Source organism: Bombina bombina, chromosome 8 (genome assembly GCF_027579735.1).
Source record: "Bombina bombina isolate aBomBom1 chromosome 8, aBomBom1.pri, whole genome shotgun sequence".
Classification (NCBI taxonomy): domain Eukaryota; kingdom Metazoa; phylum Chordata; class Amphibia; order Anura; family Bombinatoridae; genus Bombina; species Bombina bombina.
The window spans coordinates 31,561,718-31,586,507 of record NC_069506.1 but is presented as its reverse complement, the minus strand read 5'-3'; the positions used below and the strand labels follow the sequence as shown (position 1 = coordinate 31,586,507).

Sequence of the window (24,790 nt, the reverse complement as noted above, 5' to 3'; positions counted from 1 at the left end):
TTGGTGGAAACAACTCCAAAAGTCCAGACATGAAACCATTGATTAAAGGGACACTGAACCCAATTTTTTCTTTCATGATTCAGATAGAGCATGCAATTTAGAAGCCGGCCCATTTTTGGCTCACAACCTGGGTTGTGCTTGCTAATTGGTGGATAAATGCACCCACAAATGAACAAGTGCTGTCCAGTGTTCTGAACCAAAAATTGTCTGGCTCCTTGACAATAGGAGTAAATTAGAAAGTTGCTTAAAATTGCATGCTCTATCTGAATCATGAAAGACAAAATTTTGGGTTTACTGTCCCTTTAAAGGAACAGTGTACACCAATGTTTACATAACTGCATGTAATAGACACAACTATAAAGAAGAATATGCACAGATACTGATATAAACTTTTTAAAAACGTACTTAGAAGCTCCCAGTTTAGCACTGTTGATGAAGTTAGGCTGGGGCACCCAGTGAAAGGGGCTGGGAAAGCAGGAAGAGCAGATACTTTACCCCCCCCCATATGAAAAGACAGATTACACAAACAGGAGCAAGCAGGAATCTGTAGACCTGGGTCTGCAACTGCTAATTTGGGTCTTGGTTAGGAATCTGAAAATCAGCACAATGTTATTAAAAAATAAGCAGACCTATATATTATTACAAAAACACTCCCAGATGGGCTATATAAATAAATCATCTACCAAACATTTACGCAAAGGAAAAAGTACAATGTCCCTTAGAAGTGTAGCCTCGTTTTTATAAAGTAATACTTTTTAAGAAGTCCTTTTTTGATGATACAAAGAAAAAATGAACCCTCACTTTAAAGGGGAAAAACAATCATGTGTTAGATCACGCGCTATTGCTTGCATACAACTATAGGCCAGATTACAAGTGGTGCGCTATTTAGAGCTTTTGCGCAAGCGTAAACTTTGCTAGAAGTAATCTTTTGCTTGCATATTACAAGCTGAAAGTAAAAGTTTTTGTTCAACTTCGCAATATCGCAATCACATAAACTTTTTTCCCCATTAACAAAATGTGCAGTGTCTTTTTACATTTACACTTTTTGAGTCACCAGCTCCCACTGAGCATGTGCAAGAATTCAGAGAATCTATGTATATGCATTGGTGATTGGCTGATAGCTGTCACATGATACGTGTATGCATTTGTGATTGGCTGATGGCTGTCACATGATACGTGTATGCATTTGTGATTGGCTGATGGCTGTCACATGATACAGGAGGAATGGAAAAAGACATAACTTTTAAATGGGTCAGAAAAAAATCTACTACTCATTTGAAGTTCAGACTAAATGTTATTGCATTGTCTTTTTATCATGCACTTGTTGTTTATGCAAATTTACAGTATTTACTGCTCCTTTAAAGGGACATTGCATAAATGTTTTGTAGATGATCTATTTATATAGCCCACTTGGGAGTGTTTTTGTAACAATGTATAGTTTTGCTTATTTTTAATAACATTGTGCTGATTTTCAGAATCTTAACCAAGCCCCAAAGTTTTAGATGTAGATATAGGTCTACCGATTCCTGCTGCTATTGTTTGTGTAATCTGTCTTTTCATATGTAGGGGAGGGGGGAGGAGTGTCTGTTCTTTCTGCTTTTCCAGCCCATTTCACTGGGTGTCCCAGCCTAACCTCATCAACAGTGCTAAACGGGGAGCTTCTAAGTAAGTTTTTAAATGGTTTTATAGTGGATTTTTAGATCAGTATCTGTGCATCTTATTCTTTATATTTGTGTCTATTACATGCAGTTATATGAACATTGGTGTATACTGTCCCTTTAACAGTGTTCAGAAGACTGTAAGCGATTAAAATGTTTAGTAAAAGACTCTTGTGAGATGTTTGAGGATGAGCTATTTTTAGTGTATTAAGAGAGACTAGACAACCAACTCTGTGCCTGCTGGGTGTTTTTTGCCACTTCGTCACGCACCACAATAACACCTTAAAAACAAAATGTATGCTTACCTGATAAATTTATTTCTCTTGTGGTGTATCCAGTCCACGGATTCATCCATTACTTGTGGGATATTCTCCTTCCCAACAGGAAGCTGCAAGAGGATCACCCACAGCAGAGCTGTCTATATAGCTCCTCCCCTAACTGCCACCTCCCAGTCATTCGACTGAAGACAAGCAAGAGAAAGGAGAAACTATAGGGTGCAGTGGTGACTGTAGTTTAAAAATTAAAAAACACCTGCCTTAAAATGACAGGGCGGGCCGTGGACTGGATACACCACAAGAGAAATAAATTTATCAGGTAAGCATAAATTTTGATTTCTCTTGTAAGGTGTATCCAGTCCACGGATTCATCCATTACTTGTGGGATACCAATACCAAAGCTATACGACATTGATGAAGGGAGGGACAAGGCAGGAGCTTAAACGGAAGGCACCACTGCCTGTAAGACCTTTCTCCCAAAAATAGCCTCCGAAGAAGCAAAAGTATCAAATTTGTAGAATTTAGAAAAAGTATGAAGCGAAGACCAAGTCGCCGTCTTACAAATCTGTTCAACAGAAGCCTCATTTTTAAAGGCCCATGTGGAAGCCACTGCTCTAGTGGAATGAGCTGTAATTCTTACAGGAGGCTGCTGGCCAGCAGTCTCATAAGCTAAGCGGATTATACTTCTTAACCAAAAGGAAAGAGAAGTTGCTGAAGCCTTTTGGCCTTTCCTCTGTCCAGAGTAGACCACAAACAATGCAGATGTTTGACGAAAATCTTTAGTAGCTTGTAAATAAAACTTTAAAGCACGAACCACGTCAAGATTGTGTAATAGACGTTCCTTCTTTGAAGAAGGATTCAGGACACAGTGACGGAACAACAATCCCCTGATTTATATTCTTATTAGATACCACCTTAGGAAGAAACCCAGGTTTGGTACGCAACACTATCTTATCTGCATGGAAGATCAGATAAGGGGAATCACACTGCAAGGCAGATAACTCTGAAACTCTTCGAGCCGAAGAGATAGCTACCAAGAACAGAACTTTCCAAGATAAAATCTTGATATCTATGGAATGCAGAGGTTCAAACGGAACCCCTTGAAGAACTTTAAGAACTAAATTTAAACTCCATGGCGGAGCAACAGGTTTAAACACAGGCTTGATTCTAACTAAAGCCTGACAAAACGCCTGAACATCTGGAACATCCGCCAGACGCTTGTGCAAAAGAATAGACAGAGCAGAAATCTGTCCCTTTAAGGAACTAGCTGACAATCCCTTCTCCAATCCTTCTTGGAGAAAAGACAATATCCTGGGAATCCTGACTTGGATTCACACCAATGAAGATATTTACATATCTTATGATAGATTTTCCTGGTGACAGGCTTTTGAGCCTGAATTAAGGTATCAATGACCGACTTGGAAAAACCACGCTTTGATAAAATCAAGCGTTCAATCTCCAAGCAGTCAGACGCAGAGAAATTAGATTTGGATGTTTGAAGGGACCTTGAAGTAGAAGGTCCTGCCTCAGTGGCAGAGTCCATGGTGGAAAGGATGACATGTCCACCAGATCTGCGTACCAAGTCCTGCATGGCCACGCAGGCGCTATCAAAATCACCGAAGCTCTCTCCTGCTTGATCTTGGCAATCAGCCGAGGGAGCAGAGGAAACGGTGGAAACACATAAGCCAGGCTGAAGGACCAGGGCACTGCTAGAGCATCTACCAGCGCTGCCTGGGGATCCCTTGACCTGGACCCGTAACAAGGAAGTTTGGTGTTCTGACGACACGCCCTGAGATCCAGTTCTGGTTTGCCCCATAGTTGAATCAGCTGGGCAAATACCTCCGGATGGAGCTCCCACTCCTCCGGATGAAAAGTCTGCCGACTTAGAAAGTCCGCCTCCCAGTTCTCTACTCCTGGGATATGGATAGCTGAGAGATGGCAAGAATGAACCTCTGCCCATAGAATTATCTTTGAAACCTCCAACATTGCCAGGGGGCTCCTTGTTCCCCCCTGATGATTGATATAGGCTACAGTCGTAATGTTGTCCGACTGAAATCTGATGAACTTGACCGCAGCTAGCTGAGGCCAAGCCTGAAGAGCATTGAATATCGCTCTTAATTCCAGAATGTTTATTGGAAGGAGAGCCTCCTCCTGAGTCCACGAGCCCTGAGCCTTCAGGGAGTTCCAGACTGCACCCCAGCCCAGAAAGCTGGCATCTGTTGTTACTAAAGTCCAATCTGGCCTGCGGAAGCTCATCCCCTTGGACAGATGGACCTGAGATAGCCACCAGAGAAGAGAATCCCTGGTTTCTTGATCCAGATTTAGTAGTGGGGACAAATCTGCATAATCCCCATTCCACTGACTGAGCATGCAAAGTTGCAGCGGTCTGAGATGTAGGCGGGCAAACGGTACTATGTCCATTGCCGCTACCATTAAACTGATTACTTCCATACACTGAGCCACTGAAGGACGAGAAGTGGAATAAAGAACACGACAAGAGTCTAGAAGTTTTGACAATCTGGCCTTCGTTAGGTAAATCTTCATTTCTACCGAATCTATCAGAGTCCCTAGGAATGAAACTTTTGTTAGAGGTGATAGAGAGCTCTTTTCTTCATTCACCTTCCACCCATGGGACCTCAGAAATGCCAGAACAATGTCCATGTGGGACCTGGCAACTTGAAAAGTCGACGCCTATATCAGAATGTCGTCTAAGTAAGGGGCTACTGCTATACCCCGCGGCCTCAGGACCGCTAGAAGGGATCCTAGAACCTTTGTAAAGATTCTTGGTGCCGTGGCCAACCCGAAGGGAAGAGCCACAAACTGGTAGTGCCTGTCTAGAAAGGCAAACCTGAGAAAACGATGATGATCTTTGTGTTTCGGGATGTGAAGATAAGCATCCTTTAGGTCTACGGTAGTCATATATTGACCCTCCTGGATCATAGGAAGGATGGTTCGAATAGTCTCCATCTTGAAGGATGGAACTCTGAGAAATTTGTTTAAGATCTTGATATCTAAATTTGGTCTGAATGTTCCCTCTTTCTTGGGATCTACAAACATATTTGAATAGAAGCCCTGACCCTGTTCCTCCTGCGGAACTGGGTGGATCACTCCCATAATTAGAAGGTCTTGAACACAATGTAAGAATGCCTCTCTCTTTATCTGGTTTGCAGATAAAAGTGAGAGATGAAATCTCCCTTTTGGGGGAGAGGTTTTGAATTCCAGAAGATAACCCTTGGACACAATTTCCAATGCCCAGGGATCCTGGACATCTCTTGCCCAAGCTTGTCGAAGAGAGAGAGTATGCCCCCTACTAGATCCGTTTCCAGATCGGGGGCTGCTCCTTCATGCTGTCTTAGAGGCAGCAGCAGGCTTTTTGGCCTGTTTCCCCTTGTTCCAAGCCTGGTTAGGTCTCCAGACCGGCTTAGACTGGGCAAAAGTTCCCTCTTGTTTTTTGTTAGAGGAAGTTGAAGCTGCGCCACTCTTGAAGTTTCGAAAGGACCGAAAATAGACTGTTTGGTCCTTAATTTGTTGGACCTGTCTTGAGGAAGGGCGTGACCGTTTCCTCCAGTGATGACAGAAATTATCTCCTTCAGTCCAGGCCCGAATAAGGTCTGTCCTTTGAAGGGAATGTTGAGAAGTTTAGACTTTGAAGTCACGTCAGCTGACCAGGATTTAAGCCATAGCGCCCTACACGCCTGAATAGCAAAACCTGAATTATTAGCCGTTAGCTTGGTTAAATGAACAACGGCATCAGAAACAAATGAATTGGCTAGCTTAAGGGCCCTAAGCTTGTCAATAATATCTTCCAACGGGGTTTCAACCTGTAGAGCCTCCTCTAGGGACTCAAACCAGAAAGCCGCGGCAGCAGTGACTGGGGCAATGCATGCAAGAGGCTGGAGAATAAAACCTTGTTGAATAAAAATTTTCTTAAGGTAACCCTCTAATTTTTTATCCATTGGATCTAGAAAAGCACAACTGTCCTCGACAGGGATAGTGGTACGCTTAGCTAGAGTAGAAACTGCTCCCTCCACCTTAGGGACCGTCTGCCATATGTCCCGTGTAGCGGCGTCTATAGGAAACATCTTTTTAAAAACAGGAGGGGGAGAGAACGGTACACCTGGTCTATCCCATTCCTTAGTAATAATTTCAGAACACCTTTTAGGGATTGGAAAAACATCAGTGTAAGTAGGTACTGCATAGTATTTATCCAATCTACATAATTTCTCTGGGACTACAATAGTGTCACAGTCATCCAGAGTTGCTAAAACCTCCCTGAGCAATACGCGGAGGTGTTCAAGCTTAAATTTAAATGTAGACATATCAGAATCAGATTGAAGTATCTTCCCTGAATCAGAAAAATCACCCACAGATTGAAGCTCCCCTGCTTCAGCTTCAGTATAATGTGAGGGTGTATCAGAGATAGCTACTAAAGCATCAGAGAGCTCTGTATTTATTCTAGTCCCAGAGCTGTCTCGCTTTCCTTGCAATCCTGGCAGTTTAGATAATACCTCTGTAAGGGTATGATTCATAACTGCCGCCATGTCTTGCAAGGTATACGCAATGGGCGCGCTAGATGTACTAGACGTCCCCTGAGCGGGATTTATAGGATCTGACACGTGGGGAGAGTTAGACGGCATAACTTCCTCCTTGTCAATTACTTCTGGTGATAAATTTTTTAAAGCCAGAATATGGTCTTTGTAATCTATAGTAAAATCAGTGCATTTGGTACACATTCTAAGAGGGGGTTCCACAATGGCTTCTAAACATAATGAACAATGAGTTTCCTCTATGTCAGACATGTTTAAACAGACTAGTAATGAGACCAGCAAGCTTGGAAAACACTTTAATAACTGTGAACAAGCAAAAAATAAAAACGGTACTGTGCCTTTAAGAGAAAAAAACAATCACAGAAACTGCTAAAACAGTGAAAAAAAGCAGTAAATCTTACGAAATGTTTACAGTGTGTATAATAGGCTGAAAGAGCATTGCACCCACTTGCAAATGGATGATTAACCCCTTAGTTTCAAAACCGGATCAAAAAAACGATATAAACGTTTTTAAACAGTCACACCAAACTGCCACAGCTCTACTGTGGCCCTACCTGCCCATACAATGACTTTGGAAGGCACAAAAACCATTTAGAGAGGTCCTAAATGTTCAGGGGACTCCTTCATGGAAGCTGGATGTCTCAAACTGCAAAAACTAATGGGCAATTTAGGCGCGAAAATAGGCCCCTCCCAACCTGTACTCACAGTAAGAGGGCCTTAAAAAACTATCCCTAGGCAAAATCTAGTCAGCCATGTGGAAAAAACTGGGCCCCAGAATAAATTTTTATCACCAATATGTAATAAACGTTCATACACCTTCAAGCAAACGTTATATCTATTCAGTAATGTGAGTAAATAATAAAAATATTACCCTTTACAGCAAGCATGATACCAGTCATTATTAAATCACTGTAATCAGGCTTACCTTAAATAAATCTGGTATTGTCAGCATTTTCTAGCATATCATTTCTCTAGAAAAATTTAAAACTGCATATATCTCAGAGCAGGAGACCCTGCACGCTATTCCCCCAGCTGAAGTTACCCATCTCTTCAGTTATGTTGAGAACAGCAGTGGATCTTAGTTACAACCTGCTAAGATCATCAAAGACCACAGGCAGACTCTTCTTCAACTTTCTGCCTGAGGCTAAAATAGTACAACTCCGGTACCATTTGAAAATAACAAACTTTTGATTGAAGATAAACTACATTAATGCACCACATCTCTCTAGCTACTTCCCTTGTCGAGAGCTGCAAGAGAATGACTGGAGGAGGCAGTTAGGGGAGGAGCTATATAGACAGCTCTGCTGTGGGTGATCCTCTTGCAGCTTCCTGTTGGGAAGGAGAATATCCCACAAGTAATGGATGAATCCGTGGACTGGATACACCTTACAAGAGAAATAAACATCATTTCACAAGTACAATATTCATTTGTTGTGGGGAATTGGGTAAAAGACAATATCTGCACCTGCTGTATTAACACAGACCTTGAGCCCTCTGCGCTCCTCTTTAGCCTTAAGGCTCGGAACTTACTTGTCAGATTTCCTTGGCAGTTGGAGCTGAAGACGCAGGTGGCATTTGTTGGCAGACTGGATCTCATCCTCTTTAAGCCGAATGAGTCTCTGAAGGCCGAAGCACCAATCCTGAGCCACGGTCATGTTCAGGTTCTGGGATAAGCAAAGGGGGGTACAGGACAACCGGCCAAACGTAAGTGGGTCATTAGTTATAAATAAAGCAACATTAAACACAAAGATGTGCAAATGGCGATCCTTTGTTCATACTAAGTGCCAGGTGAATAAAGAGTCTAATAGCAGATTACTGGATAATTAGAGAATGTGCACCCAAAGACAGAGGCAAAGTACACATAGCAATAAGTCATGTTATAGCAAGATAATAAATGGGACCTAATCAATTACATTGAACTGTTTTAATTCAAAATAGTTCATCTTTTAAAAGGACATTCCGGTCAAAACAGAAATGCACACAGATGAATTACATCTTTGAATAGAAACAAATTTACAATATACGTGTATTGACAAAATGCTTCTAGTAAACGTTATCACTGTTTTAGTGTAAACATTTTTCTCTGCACGTGCATGTGAAGCATAGCTGGATATTCTCAGTGCACCAAGATTTGAAACACAGCAGCTGCTCAGAGTTGCAGTGGGGCTTTTATCATATCAGCAATGATGTAAAGTCATTAGTAGATTATACTAGTACCTTAGTCTGGGTCTAAAATGCTGGTGCAAGGAGCATACTTAAGTACACTCTTTAAAAAGTTATAGCTTTTACTTGAAGTATTTTTGCTAGTACATGTATATTACCAAACATGCTTTTATTCAAAATTGAAATGCACTAGTGGGTATTCTAGTTTTGGCTGGAATGTCCCTTTAAATGTACTTAAGTAGCTTTGGGAAACAATAACATCCCAATAACCAAATAATAGCAAAATAAGGACACAAGGTAAAAATTATCCAAAGCAATGATTTATCTGCTTTGCTGCCAAAGGTTAAACAATGTATTAAAGGGATACTAAACCCAATTTTTTTCTTTAATGATTCAGATAGAGCAGCAATTTTAAGCAACTTTGTAATTTACTCCTATTATCATTTTTTCTTCGTTCTCTTGCTATCTTTATTTAAAAAGCAAGAATGTAAATCTTAGGAGCCAGCCCATTTTTGGTTCAGTACCCTGGATAGCGCTTGCTTATTGGGACTACATTTAGCAAACCAATAAGCAAGCGTAACCCAAGTTTTGAACCAAAAATGGCTCCTAAGCCATTCCTACTTTTTAAATAAAGATATCGAGAGAATGAAGAAAAACTGATAATAGGAGTAAATTAGAAAGTTGCTTAAAATTGCTACTCTATCTGAATCATGAAAGAAAAAAATTGGGTTTAGTGTCCCTTTAAGGAAACAAGAGTAATGCTGCATACTACTAGTGCCTGACGCAGCAATACACAATGTATTGAGCTATCGCTGTAACATAGGACAGAATAGTCACATGACCATGTATCACAGACAAACAAGATTCTACCTGATACGTGCCCTGCAGTGTACTTATCAACTGTGTGATGTGCTCCACAACCTCAAAGTCTTTCTTGAGGTCCTGGAGTTCTTGGTAGAGACGTGGGGAGCCCATAGATATTTTACCTAGAAAGATAAGAATGTTTTACTAGGAGATATATTACCTAGGTTCTGCATGTAGGGATAGAGAGGAGAAAGATAGAAACCAGGTAAATAACTCTGATAAAAGTTATATAGCACACAACATGAGAGGTTCCCTATGAAAAGACTCACTGTGTGATGCGCCTGAGGGGAGTGGTCTCTTCCCTGATGCTGGTTGTCCTGTTGGAATCTCTTTCTCATAGAGACTGTGTTCTTGCCCAAATTCTGCTACCTGTAGCTGGGTTAAGGAGGAATTCCACTTGAGAACATATCGTGGACCAAGTGGCACTAAATTACCAATTTCTGGCTGACCCCTAGAAAAGCAAAAACAAAAATGCTTATGTTTCAAGTCAATTTATCTTTGAGAAATACACAGTGTTTCCTGCAACCAAATAATCCAGATTAACCAAAATACTGTTAGGGGAAGGGTTACTGCTATGAATAGCTCATTATAACACTCAAATCATCCTATATTATAAAAGGTCAGGTATATTTGTCCAATGCAGTCATGTGCAGTAGACAGTGCAGCACGTGACAAACATACCTGGCGGTAAGGATCAATGTCCGGCGATCAGTGACAGACTGAGCGCGTGTCTGACTGTGCATGAAAAGACGCAAGGCCTTAAGGATTAGTGGCACATGTCCAACTGCTCGAGAAAGGGCGCAAGGCCTTATGGATTAGTGCAAATAGACAAGTTGGTGGCGTGGGAGGGAGGGAGGTGGCGTGGGAGGGAGGGAGGGAGGTGGCGTGGGAGGGAGGGAGGTGGTGTGGGAGGGAGGGAGGGAGGTGGCGTGGGAGGGAGGTGGCGTGGGAGGGAGGGAGGTGGCGTGGGAGGGAGGGAGGTGGCGTGGGAGGGAGGTGGCGTGGGAGGGAGGGAGGTGGCGTGGGAGGGAGGGAGGTGGGTGGTTGGACCATCGCTGGAAGGTGGCGGGAGCAGGTGGGACCGCTACACTGCAGAATTTTTTTTTTGACAGTGGCAGGGAGGGGGAAGGAGGGAGGGGAAAGGTACTATTAGGGAGAGGTGGTTAAATGAGGGAGGGACTTGGACATTTATGAAAAAAAATATATAAAACTTTATTATGTTTCTCATAAACACTAAGTACAATTTGCATCATCCTAAACCTGCACCACTCTAATCTTCAATGTTCTAATACTCAAATGTTTTCATTTAAACTTCTGTAACAAATTTCTACTTAATCAACTGTGTTGCAATATTTTTAACTATAATGTTTTGTCCAAAACTTTAAAGGAACATTGTGTGTATCAAAAAAATGTCTTTAGAGCCTTTTATTATTATTTATTTATTTTTTTAAGTTTTTTTTTACTTTAGCTTTACAAAGCTTTAGCAAAGGTGTTAAATACATGGTCAAAGTTTTACTTCTGTTCCACTCCAGATAAGGACACAGCTAGAAAGCCAATTAGGAGCAGGCATACACGTGTATGCTCCAGTCACCAGCAATATGTTCATCTGGTGCAGAATACCGGTGTTTCAGGAGTACAACTTTGACTATGTTTAATCATTTTAGTAGGGGTTAAACACATAGTAAAAGAAGGGCGTTGTTTAAAAATAAAAATCTCTAACGCTAGATGTAATACTCTGTACTTCATCTAGTTATTTCTCTAAAATGTAATACCAAATAAACATCATTTTGCTGACCATTCTTCCCCAGTAATGGACAAAAAAATCAATTCACCACCATAGTACTCTTAGTAGCGCTCACTTGAAATTGATGTTAGCGCACACAAGTGCATCATTTAGCAGGAAAAGTCTGCGTTCCTTGGATTTTAAGAGCTGACCTCGTTCCCCATACACCATCTCAGTGAATGTCTCACAAAGCAGAAGCTGATGCTGACCGTCATTCAAACTCTGCAACAAAAAATAAAAACGGCTATTAGCTGCACATTCACACAAGAAAAGGAAATCATCCCACATACAATAGCAAAGCCATAGCTGAAAATAGGTCATGATGCTGCCATCTGCTGGCTGTTCTGTGCTGGTACACAGAAAAAACTTACAGGTTTTGCACTTTTCATTTAAAAGGATATAAAAAACCCAAAAAATGTTTTCATGGTTCAGATAAAACATATCCTTTTGAACAACTCTCCCATTGATTTTATTTGTTTTGTTTTCCTTTGTTGAAAAGCAGGGATGTAAGCTCAGGACTGTGCACGTGTCTGGAGCACTATATTGCAGCATTTTTGCAACAATGTTATATATAAGCAAGAGCACTATATGGCAGCACTCTTTCCTGCCATGTAGTACTTCAGGCACGTGCACGCTACCTATCTAGATATCTCTTCAACATAAAATAACATGAACAAAGCAAATTTGATCATTTAAGGGCTTTTTCCACTAATAGCTTCTACAGTTCTTATGTTCGTCCCTACGGGGTTTAACTAAAGCCTACTCATCTCTTAAAGGCATAGTAAAAAAACACCAGAGAATAATAGGGAATTTTATTCATGCAATATGTTTTAAACAACAGTTATTCATCAAATATATTAAAGGGACGTGAGAGTCAAACGTAAGCATTTGTGGTTCAGACAGAGCAAATCGTTTTCAAAGGATTTTTCAAATCATATCTATAATCAAATTGACTTAGTTCTCTAGGTATTGTTTATTAACACCTAGATAGGCTATGGAGAGGCAAAGAACTACTGGGGGCTAGCTGTGCACATGCGCTTCTTGTCATTGGCTTAGGCTCAAGTAGTGCATTACTGTTGCGGAGCAGACTTTAAAGGGACAGACATGGATGTTAAAATTTAACTTTCATAATTCTGATAAAACATTCAATTGTAAAGTTCCCTCTGCCTGCTGCTTGTTCCCTCTTCCTGCCGCTTGTTCCCTCTGCCTGCCGCTTGTTCCCTCTGCCTGCCGCTTGTTCCCTCTGCCTGCCGCTTGTTCCCTCTGCCTGCCGCTTGTTCCCTCTGCCTGCCGCTTGTTCCCTCTGCCTGCCGCTTGTTCCCTCTGCCTGCCGCTTGTTCCCTCTGTCTGCTGCTTGTTCCCTCTGCTTGCTGCTTGTTCCCTCTGCCTGCTGCTTGTTCCCTCTGCCTGCTGCTTGTTCCCTCTGCCTGCTGCTTGTTCCCTCTGCCTGCTGCTTGTTCCCTCTGCCTGCTGCTTGTTCCCTCTGCCTGCTGCTTGTTCCCTCTGCCTGCTGCTTGTTCCCTCTGCCTGCTGCTTGTTCCCTCTGCCTGCTGCTTGTTCCCTCTGCCTGCTGCTTGTTCCCTCTGCTTGCTGCTTGTTCCCTCTGCCTGCTGCTTGTTCCCTCTGCCTGCTGCTTGTTCCCTCTGCCTGCTGCTTGTTCCCTCTGCTTGCTCCCTCTGCCTGCTGCTTTTTCCCTCTGCTTGCTGCTTGTTCCCTCTGCCTGCTGTTTGTTTCCTCTGCCTGCTGCTTGTTCCCTCTGTATGCTGCTTGTTCCCTCTGCCTGCTGCTTGTTCCCTCTGCCTGCTGCTTGTTCCCTCTGTCTGCTGGGGGAACAAGCAGCAAGCAGAGGGAACAAGCAGCAGGCAGAGGGAACAAGCAGCAGGCAGAGGGAACAAGCAGCAGGCAGAGGGAACAAGCAGCATACAGAGGGAACAAACAGCAGGCAGAGAGAACAAGCAGCAGGCAGAGGGAACAAACAGCAGGCAGAAGGAACAAACAGCAGGCAGAGGGAACAAGCAGCAGGCAGAGGGAACAAGCAGCAGGCAGAGGGAACAAGCAGCAGGCAGAGGGAACAAGCAGCAGGCAGAGGGAACAAGCAGCAGGCAGAGGAAACAAGCAGCAGGCAGAGGAAACAAACAGCAGGCAGAGGGAACAAGCAGCAAGCAGAGGGAACAAGCAGCAGGCAGAGGGAACAAACAGCAGGCAGAGGGAACAAACAGCAGGCAGAGGGAACAAGCAGCAGACAGAGGGAACAAACAGCAGGCAGAAGGAACAAGCAGCAGGCAGAGGGAACAAACAGCAGGCAGAAGGAACAAGCAGCAGGCAGAGGGAACAAGCAGCAGGCAGAGGGAACAAGCAGCAGGCAGAGGGAACAAGCAGCAGGCAGAGGGAACAAGCAGCAGGCAGAGGGAACAAACAGCAGGCAGAGGGAACAAACAGCAGGCAGAGGGAACAAGCAGCAGGCAGAGGGAACAAGCAGCAGGCAGAAGGAACAAGCAGCAGGCAGAGGGAACAAACAGCAGGCAGAGGGAACAAGCAGCAGGCAGAAGGAACAAGCAGCATACAGAGGGAACAAACAGCAGGCAGAGGGAACAAGCAGCAGGCAGAGGGAACAAACAGCAGGCAGAGGGAACAAACAGCAGGCAGAGGGAACAAGCAGCAAGCAGAGGGAACAAGCAGCAGGCAGAGGAAACAAGCAGCAGGCAGAGGAAACAAGCAGCAGGCAGAGGAAACAAACAGCAGGCAGAGGGAACAAGCAGCAGGCAGAGGGAACAAGCAGCAAGCAGAGGGAACAAGCAGCAAGCAGAGGGAACAAGCAGCAGGCAGAGGGAACAAGCAGCAGGCAGAGGGAACAAACAGCAGGCAGAGGGAACAAACAGCAGGCAGAGGGAACAAGCAGCAAGCAGAGGGAACAAGCAGCAAGCAGAGGGAACAAGCAGCAGGCAGAGGGAACAAGCAGCAGGCAGAGGGAACAAACAGCAGGCAGAGGGAACACGCAGCAGGCAGAGGGAACACGCAGCAGGCAGAGGGAACAAGCAGCAGGCAGAGGGAACAAACAGCAGGCAGAGGGAACAAGCAGCAGGCAGAGGGAACAAGCAGCAGGCAGAGGGAACAAGCAGCAGGCAGAGGGAACAAACAGCAGGCAGAGGGAACAAGCAGCAGGCAGAGGGAACAAGCAGCAGGCAGAGGGAACAAGCAGCAGGCAGAGGGAACAAGCAGCAGGCAGAGGGAACAAACAGCAGGCAGAGGGAACAAGCAGCAGGCAGAGGGAACAAACAGCAGGCAGAGGGAACAAACAGCAGGCAGAGGGAACAAGCAGCAAGCAGAGGGAACAAGCAGCAAGCAGAGGGAACAAGCAGCAGGCAGAGGGAACAAGCAGCAGACAGATGGAACAAGCAGCAGGCAGAGGGAACAAGCAGCATACAGAGGGAACAAGTAGCAGGCAGAGGTAACAAGCAGCAGGCAGTGGGAACAAGCAGCATACAGAGGGAACACGCAGCAGGCAGAGGGAACAAGCAGCAGGCAGAGGGAACAAGCAGCAGGCAGAGGGAACAAGCAGCAAGCAGAGGGAACAAGCAGCAGGCAGAGGGAACAAGCAGCAGGCAGAGGGAACAAGCAGCTGGAAGAGGGAACAAAGGTGAAAGGCAGGTGCAGGTAGGGAGACAGAACCAAGTAGAGGGACAAGGAATCTGCAGGAGATAATTACAGGTAGGAGAACAGGCAGAGGGAACAAACAGCAGGCAGAGGGAACAAGCAGCAGGCAGAGGGAACAAGCAGCAGGCAGAGGGAACAAGCAGCAGGCAGAGGGAACAAGCAGCAGGCAGAGGGAACAAGCAGCAGGCAGAGGGAACAAGCAGCAGGCAGAGGGAACAAGCAGCAGGCAGAGGGAACAAACAGCAGGCAGAGGGAACAAACAGCAGGCAGAGGGAACAAGCAGCAGGCAGAGGGAACAAGCAGCAGGCAGAAGGAACAAGCAGCAGGCAGAGGGAACAAACAGCAGGCAGAGGGAACAAGCAGCAGGCAGAAGGAACAAGCAGCATACAGAGGGAACAAACAGCAGGCAGAGGGAACAAGCAGCAGGCAGAGGGAACAAACAGCAGGCAGAGGGAACAAACAGCAGGCAGAGGGAACAAGCAGCAAGCAGAGGGAACAAGCAGCAGGCAGAGGAAACAAGCAGCAGGCAGAGGAAACAAGCAGCAGGCAGAGGAAACAAACAGCAGGCAGAGGGAACAAACAGCAGGCAGAGGGAACAAGCAGCAGGCAGAGGGAACAAGCAGCAAGCAGAGGGAACAAGCAGCAAGCAGAGGGAACAAGCAGCAGGCAGAGGGAACAAGCAGCAGGCAGAGGGAACAAACAGCAGGCAGAGGGAACAAACAGCAGGCAGAGGGAACAAGCAGCAAGCAGAGGGAACAAGCAGCAAGCAGAGGGAACAAGCAGCAGGCAGAGGGAACAAGCAGCAGGCAGAGGGAACAAACAGCAGGCAGAGGGAACACGCAGCAGGCAGAGGGAACACGCAGCAGGCAGAGGGAACAAGCAGCAGGCAGAGGGAACAAACAGCAGGCAGAGGGAACAAGCAGCAGGCAGAGGGAACAAGCAGCAGGCAGAGGGAACAAGCAGCAGGCAGAGGGAACAAACAGCAGGCAGAGGGAACAAGCAGCAGGCAGAGGGAACAAGCAGCAGGCAGAGGGAACAAGCAGCAGGCAGAGGGAACAAACAGCAGGCAGAGGGAACAAACAGCAGGCAGAGGGAACAAGCAGCAGGCAGAGGGAACAAGCAGCAGGCAGAGGGAACAAACAGCAGGCAGAGGGAACAAACAGCAGGCAGAGGGAACAAGCAGCAAGCAGAGGGAACAAGCAGCAAGCAGAGGGAACAAGCAGCAGGCAGAGGGAACAAGCAGCAGACAGAGGGAACAAGCAGCAGGCAGAGGGAACAAGCAGCATACAGAGGGAACAAGTAGCAGGCAGAGGTAACAAGCAGCAGGCAGTGGGAACAAGCAGCATACAGAGGGAACACGCAGCAGGCAGAGGGAACAAGCAGCAGGCAGAGGGAACAAGCAGCAGGCAGAGGGAACAAGCAGCAAGCAGAGGGAACAAGCAGCAGGCAGAGGGAACAAGCAGCAGGCAGAGGGAACAAGCAGCAGGAAGAGGGAACAAAGGTGAAAGGCAGGTGCAGGTAGGGAGACAGAACCAAGTAGAGGGACAAGGAATCTGCAGGAGATAATTACAGGTAGGAGAACAGGCAGAGGGAACAAACAGCAGGCAGAGGGAACAAGCAGCAAGCAGAGGGAACAAGCAGCAAGCAGAGGGAACAAGCAGCAGGCAGAGGGAACAAGCAGCAGGCAGAGGGAACAAGCAGCAGGCAGAGGGAACACGCAGCAGGCAGAGGGAACAAGCAGCAGGCAGAGGGAACAAGCAGCAGGCAGAGGGAACAAGCAGCAGGCAGAGGGAACAAGCAGCAGGCAGAGGGAACAAGCAGCAAGCAGAGGGAACAAGCAGCAGGCAGAGGGAACAAGCAGCAGGAAGAGGGAACAAAGGTGAAAGGCAGGTGCAGGTAGGGAGACAGAACCAAGTAGAGGGACAAGGAATCTGCAGGAGATAATTACAGGTAGGAGAACAAGCAGAAGGACATATAGCAGGCAGAAGACAAGAGCAATAAGAGATACAAGGAGCAGAAAGGGGAACAAGAGAGTTAATGAGCAGTCACGGGGACAATAGCAGACTGGGCAACAAGAGCAATCCGAGAGAAAAAGAGCAGGCGGGGGACAACAGGCAGGCAGAGGAACAAGGAGCTGGCAGGAGAACAAAAGCATACAGGGGCACAAGTAGTGGGCAGGGGAACAAGAGCAAGTACACTGTCAGAAAAAGTTTACGGTTGGGGTCCGTTTGTGAACACTTAGGCCTAGATTTAGAGTTCGGCGGTAGCCGTCAAAACCAGCGTTAGAGGCTCCTAACGCTGGTTTTGGGCGCCCGCTGGTATTTGGAGTCAGTGATTAAAGGGTCTAACGCTCACTTTACAGCCGCGACTTTTCCATACCGCAGATCCCCCTACGCCATTTGCGTAGCCTATCTTTTCAATGGGATCTTCCTAACGCCGGTATTTAGAGTCGTTTCTGCAGTGAGCGTTAGAGCTCTAACGACAAGATTCCAGCCGCCTGAAAATAGCAGGAGTTAAGAGCTTTCTGGCTAACGCCGGTTTATAAAGCTCTTAACTACTGTACCCTAAAGTACACTAACACCCATAAACTACCTATGTACCCCTAAACCGAGGTCCCCCCACATCGCCGCCACTCGATTAAAAATTTTAACCCCTAATCTGCCGACCGCCACCTACGTTATACTTATGTACCCCTAATCTGCTGCCCCTAACACCGCCGACCCCTGTATTATATCTATTAACCCCTAACTTGCCCCCCACAACGTCGCCGCAAGCTACTTAAAATAATTAACCCCTAATCTTCCGACCGCAAATCGCCGCCACCTACGTTATCCCTATGTACCCCTAATCTGCTACCCCTAACATCGCCGACCCCTATGTTATATTTATTAACCCCTAATCTGCCCCCCACAACGTCGCCGACACCTACCTACACTTATTAACCCCTAATCTGCCGAGCGGACCTGAGCGCTACTATAATAAAGTTATTAACCCCTAATCCGCCTCACTAACCCTATCATAAATAGTATTAACCCCTAATCTGCCCTCCCTAACATCGCCGACACCTACCTTCAATTATTAACCCCTAATCTGCCGACCGGAGCTCACCGCTATTCTAATAAATGTATTAACCCCTAAAGCTAAGTCTAACCCTAACACTAACACCCCCCTAAGTTAAATATAATTTTTATCTAACGAAATAAATTAACTCTTATTAAATAAATAATTCCTATTTAAAGCTAAATACTTACCTGTAAAATAAATCCTAATATAGCTACAATATAATTTATAATTATATTATAGCTATTTTAGGATTAATATTTATTTTACAGGCAACTTTGTAATTATTTTAACCAGGTACAATAGCTATTAAATAGTTAAGAACTATTTAATAGTTACCTAGTTAAAATAATAACAAATTTACCTGTAAAATAAATCCTAACCTAAGATATAATTAAACCTAACACTACCCTATCAATAAAATAATTAAATAAACTACCTACAATTACCTACAATTAACCTAACACTACACTATCAATAAATTAATTAAACACAATTGCTACAAATAAATAAAATTAAATAAACTAGCTAAAGTACAAAAAATAAAAAAGAACTAAGTTACAGAAAATAATAAAATATTTACAAAGATAAGAAAAATATTACAACAATTTTAAACTAATTACACCTACTCTAAGCCCCCTAATAAAATAACAAAGCCCCCCAAAATAAAAAATTCCCTACCCTATTCTAAAATACAAATATTACAAGCTCTTTTACCTTACCAGCCCTGAACAGGGCCCTTTGCGGGGCATGCCCCAAGAATTTCAGCTCTTTTGCCTGTAAAAAAAAACATACAATACCCCCCCCCAACATTACAACCCACCACCCACATACCCCTAATCTAACCCAAACCCCCCTTAAATAAACCTAACACTACCCCCCTGATGATCTTCCTACCTTGTCTTCACCATGCCAGGTTCACCGATCCGTCCTGGCTCCAAGATCTTCATCCAACCCAAGCGGGGGCTAGACATCCACTGAAGAAGTCCAGAAGAGGGTCCAAAGTCTTCCTCCTATCCGGCAAGAAGAGGACATCCGGACCGGCAAACATCTTCTCCAAGCGGCATCTTCTATCTTCTTCCATCCGATGACGACCGGCTCCATCTTGAAGACCTCCAGCGCGGATCCATCCTCTTCTTCCGACGACTAGACGACGAATGACGGTTCCTTTAAGGGACGTCATCCAAGATGGCGTCCCTCGAATTCCGATTGGCTGATAGGATTCTATCAGCCAATCGGAATTAAGGTAGGAATTTTCTGATTGGCTGATGGAATCAGCCAATCAGAATATAGTTCAATCCGATTGGCTGATCCAATCAGCCAATCAGATTGAGCTCGCATTCTATTGGCTGTTCCGATCAGCCAATAGAATGCGAGCTCAATCTGATTGGCTGATTGGATCAGCCAATCGGATTGAACTTGATTCTGATTGGCTGATTCCATCAGCCAATCAGAAAATTCCTACCTTAATTCCGATTGGCTGATAGAATCCTATCAGCCAATCGGAATTCGAGGGACGCCATCTTGGATGACGTCCCTTAAAGGAACCGTCATTCGTCGTCTAGTCGTCGGAAGAAGAGGATGGATCCGCGCTGGAGGTCTTCAAGATGGAGCCGGTCGTCATCGGATGGAAGAAGATAGAAGATGCCGCTTGGAGAAGATGTTTGCCGGTCCGGATGTCCTCTTCTTGCCGGATAGGAGGAAGACTTTGGAGCCTCTTCTGGACTTCTTCAGTGGATGTCTAGCCCCCGCTTGGGTTGGATGAAGATCTTGGAGCCAGGACGGATCGGTGAACCTGGCATGGTGAAGACAAGGTAGGAAGATCATCAGGGGGGTAGTGTTAGGTTTATTTAAGGGGGGTTTGGGTTAGATTAGGGGTATGTGGGTGGTGGGTTGTAATGTTGGGGGGGGGTATTGTATGTTTTTTTTTACAGGCAAAAGAGCTGAAATTCTTGGGGCATGCCCCGCAAAGGGCCCTGTTCAGGGCTGGTAAGGTAAAAGAGCTTGTAATATTTGTATTTTAGAATAGGGTAGGGAATTTTTTATTTTGGGGGGCTTTGTTATTTTATTAGGGGGCTTAGAGTAGGTGTAATTAGTTTAAAATTGTTGTAATATTTTTCTTATCTTTGTAAATATTTTATTATTTTCTGTAACTTAGTTCTTTTTTATTTTTTGTACTTTAGCTAGTTTATTTAATTGTATTTATTTGTAGCAATTGTGTTTAATTAATTTATTGATAGTGTAGTGTTAGGTTAATTGTAGGTAATTGTAGGTAGTTTATTTAATTATTTTATTGATAGGGTAGTGTTAGGTTTAATTATATCTTAGGTTAGGATTTATTTTACAGGTAAATTTGTTATTATTTTAACTAGGTAACTATTAAATAGTTCTTAACTATTTAATAGCTATTGTACCTGGTTAAAATAATTACAAAGTTGCCTGTAAAATAAATATTAATCCTAAAATAGCTATAATATAATTATAAATTATATTGTAGCTATATTAGGATTTATTTTACAGGTAAGTATTTAGCTTTAAATAGGAATTATTTATTTAATAAGAGTTAATTTATTTCGTTAGATAAAAATTATATTTAACTTAGGGGGGTGTTAGTGTTAGGGTTAGACTTAGCTTTAGGGGTTAATACATTTATTAGAATAGCGGTGAGCTCCGGTCGGCAGATTAGGGGTTAATAATTGAAGGTAGGTGTCGGCGATGTTAGGGAGGGCAGATTAGGGGTTAATACTATTTATGATAGGGTTAGTGAGGCGGATTAGGGGTTAATAACTTTATTATAGTAGCGCTCAGGTCCGCTCGGCAGATTAGGGGTTAATAAGTGTAGGCAGGTGTCGGCGACGTTGTGGGGGGCAGATTAGGGGTTAATAAATATAACATAGGGGTCGGCGATGTTAGGGCAGCAGATTAGGGGTACATAGGGATAACGTAGGTGGCGGCGGTTTACGGAGCGGCAGATTAGGGGTTAAAAGTGTAATGCAGGGGTCAGCGATAGCGGGGGCGGCAGATTAGGAGTTAATAAGTGTAAGGTTAGGGGTGTTTAGACTCGGGGTACATGTTAGGGTGTTAGGTGCAGACGTAGGAAGTGTTTCCCCATAGGAAACAATGGGGCTGCGTTAGGAGCTGAACGCTGCTTTTTTGCAGGTGTTAGGTTTTTTTTCAGCTCAAACAGCCCCATTGTTTCCTATGGGAGAATCGTGCACGAGCACGTTTTTGATGCCGGCCGCGTCCGTAAGCAACTCTGGTATCGAGAGTTGCATTTGCGGTAAAAATGCTCTACGCTCCTTTTTTGGAGCCTAACGCAGCATTTGTTTGAACTCTCGATACCAGAGTTAAATTTATGGTGCGGCCAGAAAAAAACCCGCGGAGCGTTAACAGCCCTTTTACCGCCGAACTCTAAATCTAGGCCATAGGGTACAACTGCTGTAGTTGTACCCTCAGTGGATCATAATTACACCTTAAGGAACCAATATTTGCCATTTAGGGGTAAATAAGGTACAAATATGCTTCCAACTGTCAAAGGGTCCATGTCTGTACCATTTAATCCCCCCAAGAAACATAATTTATGTAAGAACTTACCTGATAAATTCATTTCTTTCATATTGGCAAGAGTCCATGAGCTAGTGACATATGGGATATACAATCCTACCAGGAGGGGCAAAGTTTCCCAAACCTCAAAATGCCTATAAATACACCCCTCACCACACCCACAATTCAGTTTAATGAATAGCCAAGCAGTGGGGTGATAAAGAAAGGAGTAGAAAGCATCAACAAAGGAAATCTGGAAATAATTGTGCTTTATACAAAAAATCATAACCACCATAAAAAGGGTGTGCCTTATGGACTCTTGCCAATATGAAAGAAATTAATTTATCAGGTAAGTTCTTACATAAATTATGTTTTCTTTCATGTAATTGGCAAGAGTCCATGAGCTAGTGACATATGGGATATCAATACCCAAGATGTGGAGTCTTCCACTCAAGAGTCACTAGAGAGGGAGGGAATAAAAACAGCCATATTTCGCTGAAAAAAATAATCCACAACCCAAAAAAAAATAAGTTTATTTTCATTTTTGAAAGAAAAAAACTTAAATCAAAAAGCAGAAGAATCAAACTGAAACAGCTGCCTGAAGAACTTTTCTACCAAAAACTGCTTCCGAAGAAGCAAATACATCAAAACGGTAGAATTTAGTAAATGTATGCAAAGAGGACCAAGTCGCCGCTTTTCAAATCTGATCAACTGAAGCTTCATTCTTAAAAGCCCATGAAGTGGAGACTGATCTAGTAGAATGAGCTGTAATTCTCTGAGGCGGGGCCTGATAAATCAAAAGTTTCAACCAAGAAGCCAAGGAAATAGCAGAAGCCTTCTGACCTTTCCTAGGACCAGAAAATAAAACAAATAGACTGGAAGTCTTCCTGAAATCTTTAGTAGCTTCCACATAATATTTCAAAGCTCTTACCACATCCAAAGAATGTAAGGATCTCTCCAAAGAATTCTTAGGATTGGGATATAAGGAAGGGACAACAATTTCTCTACTAATGTTGTTAGAATTCACAACCTTAGGTAAAAATGTAAAAGAAGTCCACAAAACTGCCTTATCCTGATGAAAAATCAGAAAAGGAGACTCACAAGAAAGATCAGATAGCTCAGAAACTCTTCTAGCAGAAGAGATAGCCAAAAGGAACAACACTTTCCAAGAAAGTAGTTTAATGTCCAAAGAATGCATAGGCTCAAATGGAGGAGCTTGTAAAGCCTTCAGAACCAAATTAAGACTTCAAGGAGGAGAAATTGATTTAATGACAGGTTTAATACGAACTAAAGCCTGTACAAAACAGTGAATATCAGGAAGTATAGCAATCTTTCTGTGAAATAAAACACAAAGAGCGGAGATTTGTCCTTTCAAGGAACTTGCAGACAAACCCTTATCCAAACCATCCTGAAGGAACTGTAAAATTCTAGGAATTCTAAAAGAATGCCAGGAGAATTTATGAGAAGAACACCATGAAATGTAAGTCTTCCAAACTCTATAATAAATCTTTCTAGAGACAGATTTACGAGCTTGTAACATAGTATTAATCACTGAGTCAGAGAAACCTCTAAGACTTAGAAATAAGCGTTCAATTTCCATACTTTCAAATTTAATGATTTGAGATCCTGATGGAAAAATGGACCTTGAGTTAGTAGTTCCGGCCGTAACGGAAGTGGCCAAGGCGGGCAACTGGACATCCGCACCAGATCCGCATTCCAAAACCTGTGTGGCCATGCTGGAGCCACCAGCAACACAAAAGATTGTTCCATGATGATTTTGGAGATCACTCTTGGAAGTACTAGAGGCGGGAAGATGTAAGCAGGATGATAACACCAAGAAAGTGTCAGTGCATCCACTGCTTCCGCCTGAACATCCCTGGACAGGTATCTGGGAAGTTTCTTGTTTAGATGAGAGGCCATGAGATCTATCTCTGGAAGCCCCCACATCTGAACAATCTGAGAAAACACATCTGGATGGAGAGACCACTCCCCTGGATGTAAAGTCTGGCGGCTGAGATAATCCACCTCCCAATTGTCTACACCTGGGATATGCACCGCAGAAATTAGACAGGAGCTGGATTCCGCCCAGGCAAGTATCCGAGATACTTCTTTCATAGCTTGGGGACTGTGAGTCCCACCCTGATGATTGACATAAGCCACAGTTGTGATGTTGTCTGTCTGAAAACAAATGAACGGTTCTCTCTTTAGCAGAGGCCAGAACTGAAGAGCCCTGAAAATTGCACGGAGTTCTAAAATATTTATTGGTAATCTCGCATCTTGAGATTTCCAAACCCCTTGTGCTGTCAGAGATCCCCAAACAGCTCCCCAACCTGAAAGACTCGCATCTGTTGAGATCACAGTCCAGGTTGGGTGAACAAAAGAAGCCCCTTGAACCAAACAATGGTGATCAATCTACCATGTCAGAGAGTGTCGTACATTGGGATTCAAGGATATTAATTGTGATATCTTTGTATAATCCCTGCACCATTGATTCAGCATACAAAGCTGTAGAGGTCTCATGTGAAAACGAGCAAAGGGGATCGCGTCCGATGCTGCAGTCATGAGACCTAAAACTTCCATGCACATAGCCACTGAAGGGAATGACTGAGACTGAAGGAGCCGACATGCTGCAACCAATTTTAAACGTCTCTTGTCTGTTAGAGACAGAGTCATGGACACTGAATCTAACTGGAAGCCTAAAAAGGTGACCCTTGTCTGAGGAATCAAGAAACTTTTTGGTAAATTGATCCTCCAACCATGTTTCCGAAGAAACAACACTAGTTGATTCGTGTGAGATTCTGCAGTATGTAAAGACTGAGCTAGTACCAAGATATCGTCCAAATAAGGAAACACTGCAATACCCTGTTCTCTGATTACAGATAGTAGGGCACCCAGAACCTTTGAAAAGATTCTTGGAGCTGTTGCTAGGCCAAATGGAAGAGCAACAAATTGGTAATGCTTGTCTAGAAAAGAGAATCTCAGAAACTGAAAGTGTTCTGGATGAATCGGAATATGAAGGTATGCATCCTGCAAGTCTATTGTGGACATATAATGTCCTTGCTGAACAAAAGGCAGAATAGTCCTTATAGTCACCATCTTGAAAGTTGGTACTCTTACATAACGATTCAAAATTTTTAGATCCAGAACTGGTCTGAATAATTTTTTTTTCTTTGGTACAATGAATAGGTTTGAATAAAAGCCCAAACCTTGTTCCTGAGGAGGAACTGGCATGATTACCCCTGA

At 43.9% G+C, this 24,790-nt stretch overlaps 1 protein-coding gene across 1 annotated transcript in view; it reads right to left on the bottom strand.

Moving 5' to 3' along the window:
• ARHGEF10L (Rho guanine nucleotide exchange factor 10 like) overlaps window positions 1–24,790 on the bottom strand; it is a 278,910-nt gene that overhangs the window by 88,063 nt on the left and 166,057 nt on the right. Inside the window, 4 exon segments of the mRNA XM_053690269.1 lie at window positions 8,011–8,144; window positions 9,514–9,629; window positions 9,777–9,958; window positions 11,367–11,512. Coding sequence (XP_053546244.1) covers window positions 8,011–8,144; window positions 9,514–9,629; window positions 9,777–9,958; window positions 11,367–11,512 — 578 coding nt within the window.